At 48.5% G+C, this 14,523-nt stretch overlaps 1 protein-coding gene across 8 annotated transcripts in view; it reads left to right on the top strand.

Annotated features, from left to right (window-relative positions):
* LOC148339231 (nuclear factor 1 B-type-like) overlaps positions 1-14,143 on the top strand; it is a 49,640-nt gene extending 35,497 nt beyond the window's left edge. For 3 of the 8 annotated variants that reach the window (XM_088294747.1, XM_088294751.1, XM_088294749.1), the window contains exons 5-12: positions 1,897-2,017; positions 2,423-2,544; positions 4,694-4,828; positions 4,895-5,079; positions 6,807-6,945; positions 7,284-7,366; positions 9,989-10,077; positions 13,776-14,143. In XM_088294747.1, coding sequence (XP_088150873.1) covers positions 1,897-2,017; positions 2,423-2,544; positions 4,694-4,828; positions 4,895-5,079; positions 6,807-6,945; positions 7,284-7,366; positions 9,989-10,077; positions 13,776-13,908 — 1,007 coding nt within the window. In that variant the 3' untranslated portion in view covers positions 13,909-14,143. The remainder of the gene's footprint in view (positions 1-1,896; positions 2,018-2,422; positions 2,545-4,693; positions 4,829-4,894; positions 5,080-6,806; positions 6,946-7,283; positions 7,367-9,988; positions 10,078-13,775) is intronic. The other 5 variants (XM_088294748.1, XM_088294750.1, XM_088294753.1 and 2 more) reach the window with 3 other exon arrangements.
* Positions 14,144-14,523: the final 380 nt, after the last annotated feature.

The raw sequence follows: 14,523 nt of genomic DNA, 5'->3' as shown, positions 1-14,523 counted from the left end.
TTTGGATTAATCTCCAACTTTGACAGCTCACTGAGCCCAAATCAAATCCTAACGAAATGCACAAGTAGTTCTTTGTATTTTTCCGTCTTACGGAGCGGTTTACCTGCCTTAACAAGACGAACAAGGCGCTCATGACATGTCATTCAGGGACGACCTGCACACACGTAGCGGCAACAGCATACATGAACGCTCAGGAATGTCGGCCGCTTGTGATTCTTGGATTTGTCAGCATGCGATGTGTGTTTTCTGAAATGACGTCGACATTTAAGATTGCGTATTCTGGGCTTTGTGGTCAATCCAGTTGGGCCGGTGCGCTTTCCAGTAGCGTATGTGAATTGACACGTCCGCCTTCGGCGCTCGCAACTCCAGGAATCCTGGGCCTCCTTTGGAGCAGCCGACGATTACCTGCTCTTGCTTTTTTTCTTTTTTTCTTTTTTTTTCAGTTCAGGCTTGTTACTGTACTGTTGGAACAAAGTGTACTGAAGAGGAAACGAGGCTGCATGTACAAAAGCAGAACGTCCCATGAACAAGCCAAGTTGCTCTGAAAGTTAAAGTTTTTCTTTGCATCGCCTTTAATTTGCTGCACTGTCCTGGAATCTGAAAATGTCAACGGACACGTGGGAATTCATCCCTCACTCCCTGGTGAGACATGAATGTGGTTGCTTGTCCATCATCGCGCCGCTGAGACATTCTTCGAGGTTCAGGTTCAAGAATGGCGTTCTTCGGGAGCCTCGGCTTTCATACTAGAACACAACATTTGCTCGTGGAAAATGTCTCCGCATTCAAATATGGACTCAAAAGTAAAATGGCAAGTTTTTCTTCTCACAAAAGTACTCTGATTTTATAGAAAACAAACGTGCTGCACACGTTGTTGTTCCGCTTCTTGTTAATGAACAACAAGTTGAGCAAAAAGCACGGAAACGTTATATTCGTCCTGAAATTTCTTCTGGAAGTTTACTATCCCTAACTTTTTGTGTGTGGTGTATTTAAAATGATATGGCCACAAATATTTCAACTTTTTTTAAAGGATTGCTTTGCTCTCTTGTTGTCAAGAAATGGCAAGCTAGCTCAAAAGATGGCTTTTGAGGAATTGAAAAGATTCCCGCTTGAGCAGTTCTCCAAATAAGAATCCAAGAAAGCGAGCGTGCAGCTGAACTTTAATATAAAACTGACATGTAAAAGAAAAGTGAGCTCAACTTTGCATATTCAAAAGCCAAAATATGCCAACCGAGTCGGCTAGCTCAATGCTAACGTATAATGTGATTTTCCATAGACAGGCTCATGGAAATTAGCATTGATGTTTTGGTCATTGTAAAGATTGGCGGCGCGGCGCCACATCCAATTCCGTCTGCTCTGCGGTCCCTGCCAAGCCCGCCGAGGCTTGCCAGGGCGGCGGACGGCGGCGGGATCGTGCCAGTGGCGAACCTCAGACCACAACACACGCCCAGCGCACGCTCCGTCCTCTCATCCACCGCTCGAGCTGGAGGCCACACACCCGAGGGGGCCGGCGTGTGATGTCGTCCTTTTGTTCACTTCATTCTGGCCCGTTCCTCACCCCGAAAAAACAAACTTGTGCGCTGTAAATCACGTGGTGGGGGAAAGCCACTAAAATAAACAAGAAGCATCTATAAGGCTTGCTGTGGCGCAGAAAGGAGTGAGCCGCTTGCGCCTCGCAGCCATAATGTGTGGGAAGCGGTGACTTTTTAATCAGAGGGCTCAGCAGAAATGCTGTAATGGTCAAACAGGAGCTTTTAATTTGATGCGCAGGGCCTCTAAAGCGTCAATAATGACCACTCATGCAATTCTACAATTAATTGCGTGTCTCCTGTTGCAAGAAAAGACAATCTGCCGCTCGCCGCTTTTCCGGCTCACCACCTCCACTTTTTCTTTCCGCAGTGCCCATCACCCACGGCGCGGCGGTCAACTTCTCCATGGCGGACTTGCCCGGCCAGCCCTACTACCACGACCTCAACTCCAGCGTGGGGATGCACCGCTCCCTGTCCTCCCCTCCCGGCAGGTCAGCGGCCCGCCCGCGCACGCGCACGTGACACGCCGTCAAGACCAAAACAGTTTTTGCCGTCACCCGCCAAATGCTCACAACAAAAAAAAAAAAATCCACAAATGAAGAAAATGTTTCCAATTTACGACCTCCTTTTGCCACTTTTGTTTTACATTCAACATGAGTTTCATCCAATGCGCAACATTTCAGTTCAGCTCGTCATCGTTCACATTTTGAATAGATTTCTCCCCCCGAAAAAAGAGGTCATGTTGCCATGACCAAATACGGCGTGTGGAATTTTTGGGGGGGGGAAAAATACATTGACAAAAGAAAATGTGGTGAAAGTGGAGTTAAATATTCCCGCGACTTTTCCCTCATTGGCCGTCGAGACTAACGCGTGTCCCTTGTGACTGCATTCCACAGCAAAAGGCCCAAAACCGTCAACATGGACGAGAACATGGACACCAGCCCGACCGGGCCCGACTTCTACTCGTCGCCCGGCTCGCCGGCCAGCGGTCGCGCCAACTGGCATGACCGAGACGGAGGTGAATTCGGATGTCTTGTGTCTGTTTTTTTGGAAACGGCGGCTCGCTGCAAGCGTCGTAAATTAGCGCCGACACATTTCTTCTTGGGATATGAAGCGCGTCTGCTCTTCCAGGAGTGTGAACTCGTTCACCCCTCTCCAAATAAATACCGTGACAGAGATAGCCGCGGGGCGCTGCTGGGATGGCCTGCAGGCCCTTTTGAACTGCTCCCTGAATGCGAGTCCCCGCGCGCGCTCGCTCGCTCGCTCGTTCGCTCGCACACCTGTTGCCCGCCTTACAGGAAACGCCGGATTCCGCGGGGCAGAGTATCCTCCACGAGAACAAAGTGTTCCAGCTGTAGTTCATGACACAGTATTTGCGGCGCCTTTGGACTTGAAGCAATCAAAGCTCCGGTGAGGGAAAACTTTGAACTGAGGATAGCGCGTGCAAATGGCTTGCTAGCACGTAACCGCTGGCGAGTACGTTGGGAGTGAGCACACTTCACATCCACAAAGGTGACAGACTTTATGAAAAAGGCTTTTATCCTGTTGATGACTTTGTGATTCGGGCCGCCACGGCACGTGTCCCTTCTGCGCCCTAACATCCTCAAATGCAAAAATTCACTTTGCTATTCCTTGGTGATACTTTCATTATTTGTTATATTTATTTTTATTATTTTGTTCCCCGACGCTCGTCTCGTCGACACGAGACGAGCCATCTCGCAAGCGCGAGCCCGGCGTGGCCGCATGAAATTTCATCCGCTCTCTTGGCGCAAACCCTCCCAAGACGCTCATTTGCGCGCCTCCGACCTGAAGGCCGCATGCAAAATGGCCTCCGTCTTCTTCACATTCGCTCGTGACTCCTCGAGACGTTTTTTTTTTGTGTAGATTGATGATTTTTATTTTTTTGAATTTTGACCTCAAATGGCTGCTTCACAACCAAAATGTCCACCCAAGTTGCTCCATTTTTTTCCAGACTCCCATTTTATGAAATTCGGCTCCCAACAGTTTTGGACAATGCCGCTTCACTTTGTCATTTTGACTAGAGGACATCCCTCAATCCCAACAGAATACTGTGTTTGAATGCAATAAAATCATGGAGCTATGATGCAAAAAAAACAAAACAAAACTAAGATGTAAAAATACGTCTTTGGGAGGCGGGTACTACGTTTTGGGAAACATATTTTTATGTCTCATGGATGGAATGAGTTAAAGAAGATATGAAATGGTGGACGGAGCTGTGCAGATTTTTTTTTTCTTGCCAGCGCTACGTGTGTGCGTGTTTGGTTTCTGGTAATTAATTGTGCATTTCCTGAGGTGCTCCGCTCACCTCTCTGAAGGATTTCATTAGGTGAAGAGAGGAAAAGCTTCGAGCTCACGGAAACATGAAGCCTTTATCCTTTCACAAACTCTGAGTGGGAATTCCCCCCCCCCCCCCCCTCCACCCAACGCACGCACACGCAAATTCCAGCAACCTTTAGCGCTCACTTCTTTGGAAACAAGCGATTCTTCCTGTCACGGGCGGATTCTTCCCTCTTGTGGGCAAAGGGAGTGAACTCAGCACTTGATTTATGATGGGAGGGAAAATATTTTCAAAGTTGGACATTCCAAACGAATCCGTGACAAGAAGTCAAGGAATGTCCCTCCAAGACGTCGTGTCTTCTTGTCCGTTCTGTCATCCGCTTCCCTCTCGGCGGCCGAGCGCAGCGAATGGAAAGGCGCACAGTTGTGACGCCGGCGTGTTCGCGTCTTTGCTTATTCTTCCACTTTCTTCACAAATTTCATGTCTCCTAAAACGCTCGGGGATTATCCGCGGCGGATTACGGAAGGTTGTCAGACGGCGTGCGAGGGGCGGCCATATTCTATTCACGATCCCCGGAATGGCTGGGATCTGATTGGACGTCCTCGCACGGGACACGAAGGAGAATTTTCACAGTTTTGTTTTGGTGGGGACGCGCACGTGTGTACGATTTGCAAAGTCAACTTTTCCACCTGCCCCTCCGAGGATCCTAATCCACGCAAATCCCATTCTTATGACAACGGGGACGCGTTTGGATCCATTCTCGGCAGGGAAAAGCTCACTTTCCGAACGTGTTCCCGACGAGCCGATTTGCTTTGATTTCGATGACGCTTGTTCAATTTGCTGAGCGTGTGCGCGTTTTGATATCCAGCAGACATGTCCTCGCCGACCATGAAGAAGCCAGAGAAGCCGATGTTCAGTCCCACCTCGCCGCAGGACTCCTCGCCGCGAATCAGCACTTTTTCTCAGCCTCATCACCCGGGCCTGACGGGCGTCGGACACAGTGGTGAGTTGCCTCGACGCGCCGGCGTGCCGTCTCGGATCCTGACGGCCTTTCTCATCCGCCGCTCAGTTATTTCGACCAGGAGCCCCCCGCCGCACTCGCCGCTGCAGTTCTCCGCCTCGGCCATCCTGCCGCCCGCGCCCTCGTCCTACTTCCCTCACACCACCATCCGTTACCCGCCGCACCTCAACCCGGCCGACCCGCTCAAGAGCTACGTGCCGTCGTACGACCCGTCCAGCCCGCAGAGCGGCCAGGTGGGTCATGACTTTACGTTGTGGTTTCGGTGTTAGCATGCCCGATATTTCGCAATGCAGAAGAAATCCATCGTCTTTGGTCCCAATTTGAAAGGTTTCTGCTTTCGACATTATAAGGGAAGGGGGGGGGGGGGGCGGTTCTTTGTACTTTTGCTACGATAACATCCAGCCATTATCTGCCACTTATTCGGGTCACGGGTGGTGATCTGTTGACAACTGCGCACCTCTCTTCACCCGCGGCCACAACTCCAGAGTGGGAGAGAGTCCAACGGCTGTCCGGTGCCAGAGCCCAGGCTGGGTTTGGATGCGAGTCAGACGAGTTGCAAATTGGGCTCCTTCCCTGCCGGAGAGGTGACGTTCTAGTCCCAAGAGCTAGTTTCTGTAGCCGGGAATGGGCCCACCGGGCCCGGTGGCTTCAGGTTCGCCTTCGAGCACCACCTCCGGCGATATGATTACATCACCGTCTTCAATTGGACCCAATTTTGACATTTGTTGCCAGTCGTGTACAAATTGCGACATCGTAACAAAGTGTCATTAGGCAATGCGATCCAGAGATCACAATACGGACAATGCGGACATTTTCATGAAGGGGTGTGCTCACTTTTGCTGCATCGCTTTCAACGCTTCCCACCACCGGGATTGTTCCCGATGGTTGCGCTGATCGCTGACCGTTTCCAAGAAGTTGGAAGGACGCAAGCGCAGGGTTGCATTTGAAGGAGGGTGAAGGTGCAAGCGTCTCAATCGACGAGTCCCGTCTGACATTTCCGTGACTTCGCACTCTAAACAATGGCGCCCTCTCCACGCTGCTGTTTTTTTTAGTTTGTTTACTTTTTTTTTCTTCTAAGGGGGTGTCTGTTACTCCAGAGAAAAACCATGAGGAATGATAAAGGTTGTAAATATTTGCCGTTGCCGGGGCCCGGAATTAACTGGCCCTCTGCTCGTCGAGGGCTAGCAAAAAAAGGGGGGGGGGGGCCCAACAAATAACACGGCGCTTATAAGCCCGTGGACGAGTGCCAGAATGTTTTTATGCTTGCTTTAACGCCGATTCTATTACACTCTAATTAAACATTCTATTCACATCCAAGGGAACCCTCTGGACACAATTCTTTTCCAGAAAGGCCTGTTTGAGTTTTGAACTTTGGGCGGTCCTGAAATGAACGCCCCAGACAGTCTCCAGCCGTCTAAAAGAGTCGCCCCTTTCTTCCTTTCTTTCTATATAGTCGCTCCGTGCCGGCGCATTCATGCCATTGTGAGCGCTCGCTCAGCCCGTCTTTTCACGCCCCGGATCCCACTGAATTCCATTTATGAGCGCTATTAAAATCTTTGTGTAAAATCATGTAGGAAATCCATACTCATTGACTGAGCGTCCCCTTCAGAGTCGCAGTAATAATAGTGACCACTCAAATGTGTCCTTTGAATGCGCAACCGGGCTGTTTAAGGGACACTCACACTGCGCTTTATTCACATTAGACGCAAACTCCAAAAATAATAATAATTCAAGTCGCCCTCGCATTCATTTTCTCAGGGTCACAAACTCAACCAAATGTTCAATGGGAGTCCTTACCATTTTTTGCGCGGCCTCTTATGATACATTTGTCCACCCAGTTCTGCCAGGGGGCGCTACTGAGTGAGTTTGCAGTAATTGCAAATACAACCGTTTCTACCAAAAATAAGCTTTGTAAAAAGAGAAGATGGACGTTTGATGCGATCTTTGCCCCCTTTTGCAGCCCAACAGCAGCGGCCAGGTGGTGGGCAAAGTCCCGGGCCACTTCACACCGGTCCTGGCTCCTTCCCCGCACCACGGCGCCGTGCGACCCGTCTCGCTGTCCATGCCCGACACCAAGCCCATCACCACATCAACGGAAGGTGAGTCTCGTCGGCGGGGACGCTGAATGCTTTCCAAGCATTTTCATGCTACACTGGCTCGTAAAAATGCTGGAACGTTGGCGGACGAGCCTGCAGCAAAACCCGCGCCCCCCAACTCGTGTTGCATCTCTGTGCAGACGTCGGTTGTTCTCTTCTCCCGCTTTATAGTTCTAAAACATTGAAGTGGGATTTACGTCACGCTTGCAGGTTTATTAGCCGCTAATTAAAGTGGGCCCAAAATGTGACCTTGTGGTGCTCCACACGTCTGCCACGCCGATGACTGCGCTTGAATTTATTGAGCGCTTCCAATCAGTGACATGCTGCCGCGTGTCGCCCAGGTTACTCGGCCCCCGGCACCCCGACGGCGAACCGCTTCGTTGGCCTGAGCCCCCGAGATCCCGCCTTCCTCCACCAGCAACAGGTAAACCCCGCCCCCACCCTCCCCGTAGATCGCACAAGACGTCCCTGCCCTCTCTTTTGGTTGCGCCCGGACAGTGTTTCACTTTTTCCACAATCGGTTATGTCACGGCCTTCTTCAAACAATCGCTCCTCATAACAGCGGAACAAAGTGTTACTGCGACTTTGGGATTTGATACTTGCTTTATTCTCACTGACACGCTCAACGAGTTGCAGTCATCATTTATTTATGTCCGTATGATTTTGAATAAATGAGCAAAATTGTGCGTACAAATTTCAGGAGAAAAAAAAGATTGAATCAATTTCTTAAGGCTGTCGCGTAAAATTGGGACGACTTTCCAGATGCACTGTCCCGTCCTTCCAAGCCACTTTTGCTGTCCTTAAATGTCGCCAACCCGCCGGGAAAAAAAGAAAGAAAGAAATTGCATTTCCAGTTGAAATCCGTTTTTGAGTTGCAAAGTAGTCGGCCGTCGAGTGTCACTTTGGTTGTCAAAGGAGACTTGTTGTGTCGTCATTTCTCAGGAGAGATGAGGTGTGTGTGTGTGTGCAAGTTTAGAAGAGGACAAACTGGCGAGTGTGTGTTCTCCCCCTCCCCAACATTTTTAAGTGCTGGTTTGAGGCCAAGGCTTTTCCAACCACAACTAATTGAATGCATCTGTACGCCGCCATATAACCATCGCTCCTCAACCACCCCCCCCCTTTTTTTTTTTTATGTTCTGTAATACTGCTAATGCTCCATTTGGCCTCTGTATCCTCTCTTGTTCTTTCTTTTCAAACGGATTCAAGGCGGCCTTTTTCGGCCCTAATTGTTTAACACTATTTTGATTCAGATTATTTTATTTTATTTTATTTATTTTTAATGAATAGCAGCCTTGGGATCTGGCCTTGAAATGAAATGGCGTCGAATGCGAATGCGTGAAAAGTGGCTGTGAGCCGTCTGCGCTTGGATTCGTAACGCTTCTGTGTGTTGCGCTTGTTTTGGTTTGCGTGGCCTCCACTGCGAGGCGGCCTCCCTTCTTCTCCCTCTCGTGATGTTTGTCGAGGGGCACCGAAGGGGTCGCGTCACGTGTGGCTTTTTAAGTCACACTTCCGCCGTTTGCCATTTGCAATTCTCATCGATGCTTTGGTGCTTCTGCGAGGGGATTCGTGTTACGTTTCTGAGTTTAAAATCCTTACTGTTTACAATTTCTTACAAACACAAATGTGCGATTCAGTTGGATTTGATGCACTCGCATTTTCTTTTTTTTTTTTTAAATCAAAACGGTTTTTGTTTCAACTCGAGCAAATTGACATTTTCGTGACGAAAAAGGTGGACATCATTCCTGAAAATGCATGACAAAAAAAATTCTATTTTCTTGAAGATCTGAAACTTGCTGGTGTTTTCATTGTGGCGGAAACATAAATCACATACGTGAGATCGACACTTTGATCTGAAAGACGGACAAATCATTAAAGAGATTTTTTTAGGGGCGCTAAAGAGCAAGAGAGATGTCCCCCCCCCCCCCAGCTCATCTCTCACACACCTGCTCCACGATTCCCAGGCAGCCAACGTGTGAGAAGCCGCCATTCATCTCTCGCCTTGGTTAACGCCTCCAGGGAATGCCGGCATCCAGCATTCCGTGATCAGATGTCCTTTGGCATTATCTAAGGAAGGATCCTAATCCGCAATCTGCCCGCATCTGTTTGTGCCCCGCCCCCCCCTCTCCTCCACTCGTGCCACTGTGATGCGGCGTTGTCAGCGGGCAGATGGCGAGGCCCTCAAGGAGAAGCCGCCGCCGCCGCCGCCACTTTTGCGGTGGCCGTTGTTTCGACTCACCGCGAATGCTCACGATGCATTTTCTTGACCGCCGCCGATGAATATTCAGCGGCGGCTGATGAAATGGCTTTTAAGAGGCGGCGGGCGCGCAGAGTGCCGACGGTGCACTTTTGCCAAATGAATGCGGGGCAAGGTTAGCTCGACGTCGGGCTCTCAGCTGGATTGCAGGCACGCCGCCCTTTTCTTGTGTGGATGCGGGCCGTGCAAGTGAGAGTTGCAAGACGCAAGCGGGAGGCCTCATCCGGACGCAACGTGCACGCCGCAACGCAACCGACTTGCACGCATGCTCAATTTGAACATCTCAACGGATGCGAATGAGGAAAATGTGCTGCTTTTGATTCTGTTTTCACGACTCACTCAATATGGTGGACAGCAAGCCTTTAACTGAAAAAAAAAAGTTTGTTGTCTTTCTCTCTTAATCAGCGGTGGAACAAAGCTTTTTTTTCAAAGGGAAAAAAAAAGCTGCGATCCAAATTTTCCACTCCTACCTGAGTAAAAAGGTACTTGAGCCAATACGTTGGTCCGTGGCCGTAAAGAGTTGGATTGTGACGTCCTCGGCGTGGCGTTGCCCCGTTTGAGTGCGTCGGAGGATGGCTGACTCGCAGCATGAAGCCAAACGCTCACCTTGTGCAACCAACTAACTCCACGTTTTGTTTTTGGACTTCCAGGTTCGCCGCAATTGCATGTTTGCCATTCCTGTTTTTTGGGTTTGCCATAACGTTGTGTCCCGCATGCTTCTTGTTCTCTGTCCGCTGTTGACTTGTTGTGTCATGGCCCAAGTAATCTGACGGCGAGCGTTTCAATTGACAGCTGAAGAAGTGTGACTGGAGCGTGACTCAAAACGGCAGACATTACGGCCCCAGTGCCGCCGACGACACTTTGGGGATTGCTTGGCAAAGGTAACGCTTTTTCCACTCTTTCACGCTCACCTCTCCTTTTTTTTGTGCGCACACACTCCATCGCTTCATCTCGCACGCCATTTCCTTTCATGTTCGCGTCAGCGGTGGAGACAAAAAGAAAAAAAAATCTTCAAATATAATATTTCTCATTTTTGAAACTCTTCTCCTCAAAGTTTTGAATTAGAAGTGGTGAGGAAATCTGTGAACTTTTCCATGTTCCAACAAGCCAGGTTTTGTTTGCCTCCGCACTGAAGTCATGCTTCTTCAACCAAAAGACCCCCCCCCCCCTGCACCGTTATGCCACTGAGCACGCATGAGCTCAGGCCCTTTTTCCCTGGTTACGTTTCCCTTTTCCACTTTTCCCTGGAACTGCGCGCGTGCGTGTGTGTGCGTGTGTGTGTGTGTGATCCTGTTAATTTAGCGGCAGCTGAAGCGCTTTCCAAACACGCACGCCCACATGCAAAATCCCCTTCGACGGCCTCCTAAACGGGCCGCAGGCGGAGGGGAAAACGTCCTCACGCGCCACCTTAAGCATCTTTGTTCTTCCAGGCCTCAAATTGAAATAGAATTTTTTTTAGTGGTCAGCCACTGAGAGGTTTTTTTTTTTTAATCATTATTATTATGATTATTGTCTTTTAGTCAAAGCTAAAATGTGGTTTAATGCTAAAGTTGGTGGAAATTTTTTAAAAATTTTATCCAAATGTCAAATTAGATTTTTGCGTGCATTCCTGAACAGGGAAATGAGTTTTCGTGACGGGGCTCATTTGATTTAAAAACCAGTCAATAATTCATTCTGACATTGTCTAATTCGTCTTTTCACTTGAATTGATCAAGCCATAAAATCAAGTGTCATGTAATTACTATTTTATCATTTACAATTAATCCATGAACCAAATATTAAGTGACATAAGATAATGTGAAATTAAAAACAAATTGATTTCAGAGAAGAAATGTGAAACAAATATGACATTCAAATGCAAAAATCATTTTTACGGCTAATGTGAGATCTGTAATAACATATTTTAGTGGTTGAAATGTTGCACTTCCACTGTTCTTTGCGTGCCACTAGTGCACGTTAGTCGTTCTACTCGTGCACATTGTCGCCGACAAAACCTCACTAATGTATAGTCCCTCTACTAACGCACGCCACTTGTGCCAAGTAAGTCGTGGATAAAGGCTCGTTCTGCTCGTGCGTTTTACTTGTTCTGCCGGTCATAAAGTAGCAAAGGGTCGTAATTAAAAAAAACGTTCTGACTAAATTCACATCGTGGAAGGCCGTCGTGAAAAGAACGTGACAAGTAAGTTGCTCAAAGAGTGGACTCGTACAAGAAGCTTCGACTAAACACGCAATCCTGTTGCCAGGCTCGCGTGTTGCTTTTGTGAAGGAACGCGTCGGCCAATCCGCTGCAATGCCGTTAGATCATCTCATTTGGACGGCTAATCCCTCAACGTTGCCGGCCGAGGTCCCGCCGGGTTCCCGTTCGAGTCCCGAAACCTTTTCTTGCCGTCCTAAACTCATTTGGCTCTCCCGAGCTTTGTCGCCGCCCACTTCCAAGTAACGCTCCATTAGCGGTGACGGGATGAGCCGGACGGCGGCGTCTCGTTAGCGGCGAGACGCAGATCCCATCGGACAGCCGTCAATTTGAACTCGATTAAAAGCGACGCGACGCGGCGGCCACAAAGTGCGCTTTTGTGGCTGTGAGGCCCGCGTGATGTTTCATTACCTGAGATGGGCGAACGAGAGAGAGAGAGAGAGAGAGGGGGATGAATAACGGCAGCAAAAAAGGAAAAGAGAGCCGCTCTTGGCCGCTGTGAGCCTTCTTTGTTCAGCAAGGTAGGAAAAAAGTGAATGCTCCCGCTACGCCGCTGCCTCCGCCCCCGTTTCCTGCCCGATGAGTTTTGGCAGGAGGACAAGGAGGGAGGGGAGAAAGCAAAGAGAACTTGAGGACGACTTGGATAGGAAAAGAAGTGTCCAAGAGGATTAGCCCCGTTTTTTTTTTTTTGCTGGCCTTCCAACACAATCCGGTGATGTCTTTCTCGGCCGATTTATTTGCGACCGCCACTTCCTTTCAGTCTTTCTTCTCGTTTTGAGCCAGACTCCGTGACCATTTTCAGGACGTTCCCGCACTCAGTCATGGAACGTTCTGAAAATGGATTTTTCATCCACTGCACGGCGCGTGAGCGGTTGGCAGGCGTGTCTTGCAGTTGTTCAATTGTCATCCGTTCCGCCTCCACTCGAAAAGTGTGCAAACAAGACGTTGTGTTGATTCAAAACTAAATTGTCCACCGTTGAGAGTGTCAGTGTTGATTGCAGACGTGTGGCCCGTGATTGGCCGATTGAGTGTATGCAAGTTCCTGCCACAAGTCAGCTGCTTCTGCGCTTCACTTTTTTTTTTTCAATTTAAGGCTTTTGTGTTCAAACAATTGATGCGAACAGGACAATTTGTTTTTTTTAGTTGCGACCCGTGCCTGTTACGCATAAAAATCAAATCTAATTGGATGCATATTTGCAGATGATTGAAAATATTTGCTGAAGAGAATGTTGGCGTGTACCTCACGGACGCATTCCGTTCACATTCGTAAACACATTTGTTGTTGTCATGTGGACGACGATATTGAAAGATCCGATTTAACAACGACAACAACAAGAAAAAACATCCAAATTGGTCATCCCATTTTTGTAATCGTGAGGTGCAGGTACCCACCTAATGCAGGAGAGCTGAGATGAGTGGCCACTGGGGGGCGGGGGGGGGCATGGTTGGGGGGCTCTCCAGGGGTAAAGAGGGCTAGTGGGATGGGGGGGGGCTAATTATCTGACATGTACGTAACGCAGTCCCCCTCGGGAACAACGCGGCACTTGTTCCCGCTCGCGTTTTCAGTTAGCACCGTTGCTCCCCGCGAACAATCCCAGTGTTGTTTTGCCATTAGCGTGATATGAATAAGGATGGGGTGGCTTTGTGGAGGGACCCCCGCCAACACACACACGCAAACCCCTCATCCTTCCCAGAGGAGGCACAAACTCTCACACAATCTTTTCCACTGCATCCGAGTAAAACAAAACACAAAGTATATATATATATATATTAGTGCTGTCAAGTGATTAATTTTTTAACTAGTTAATCGCAATAAAATCCTGAATTAATTGCGATTAATCGCATTTTTGTGAAGCTCGTAACAGATATTTACTTGAATAATGTAAAATCACCCAATATTTATGTTTTCATTCAAAGACTGTTCTAATAGCGTTCTTCGATTCATGAATACGATCGCAACGGAGTCTCCTGTTCTAGCAAATAATTCTGGAAACGTTGACGTTACATTTAGTTGTGCCCTCAAGCGGCAGTTTTGCTGTGCAAGGCCCAGCGGTAACTCGAGGACGACGTTTTGTCCTGAGATGATGTGCTAAAGACGGACAGCTAATATGCGACATCCTTTGCCTTTCCCAGTTGACTTGTCACATAAAGTAGTTGTGGAAGTCTTCTTTGTTTGCTTTCATGACTGTATGATACTGCCCCAAGTGGTTCCTTTACACATTTCAGAAGACATCGCAAGGAATTAGTCAACAAATTCTTTCCAATCTATTTCATTTCTTTCTTACTCAAGGCATATTTATTTGGAATCATTTCTCTGTCTCTCTCCTGTAATGTGTATTTGTATTTTTTTTATTTTGAATCAATTCTGTGTTGTGTTCCTGACAGTCCTGGTACCTGGGCGAGCTTAGTTCCATTCCAAGTGTCGAACGGGACGCCGATTCTGCCAACAAATGTCCACCAGAACTACAGCATAAGCATCATTGGTGAGCCGCTGGTCCCTGCCGAGAGCGGGAACTGAGCCCGTGCTTCGGAGGAGGTGTGGTGGGCTTTGGGCTTTTTTTTTTTTGTTTTTTTTTGGAGGGGGGGGGGGCAAACCAGCAATTGCAGCAGCAGCTGTACAATCGTAACACTCTTCCCAATCTATCTCAACCCCTTCGCCTTCTTTTCACTGGGCCATGATGGACACTGGAGCAAGGAAGGAAGCTTCAGGTTGGCCGCCCCCCCCCCCTCCATGCCCCCTCCTCACCCTTACACACACACACAACCACCCACCCCATATGCACACACGCACACACACACACACACACGCACGCACACACAGCCACCAGCCAGTTGTTGTTTGCAGAACTTTCCAATGCATTCAAATACTGTGATGTATAGATGCCTTAATGTTTTCCTGCATGACACTCAAATGTGTGCTTCTGATGATAAACGCGGGGGGGGCGGGGTCAAACAAAGTCACTGTGTGCACCGTCGAAACAACATTCAGAGTGCTTCTTCGTCAACTGTGATGCCGCGAGAAACAAATTGTTTATTCCTTGTCTTGTTTCTTTTTTTGGTTGTTTTTTGGGAGACGTCCAACAATTAAGAAAGTTAACTACTTGAGATTGGAGCCCTCACTAAAAGATTTAGG

The sequence above is a fragment of the Idiotropiscis lumnitzeri genome, chromosome 4 (genome assembly GCF_059441095.1).
Source record: "Idiotropiscis lumnitzeri isolate Australia: NSW breed Sydney's pygmy pipehorse chromosome 4, RoL_Ilum_1.0, whole genome shotgun sequence".
Classification (NCBI taxonomy): Eukaryota; Metazoa; Chordata; class Actinopteri; order Syngnathiformes; family Syngnathidae; genus Idiotropiscis; species Idiotropiscis lumnitzeri.
Note: the sequence above shows the minus strand (reverse complement) of the source record. Positions and strands in the feature narration are given on the sequence as shown.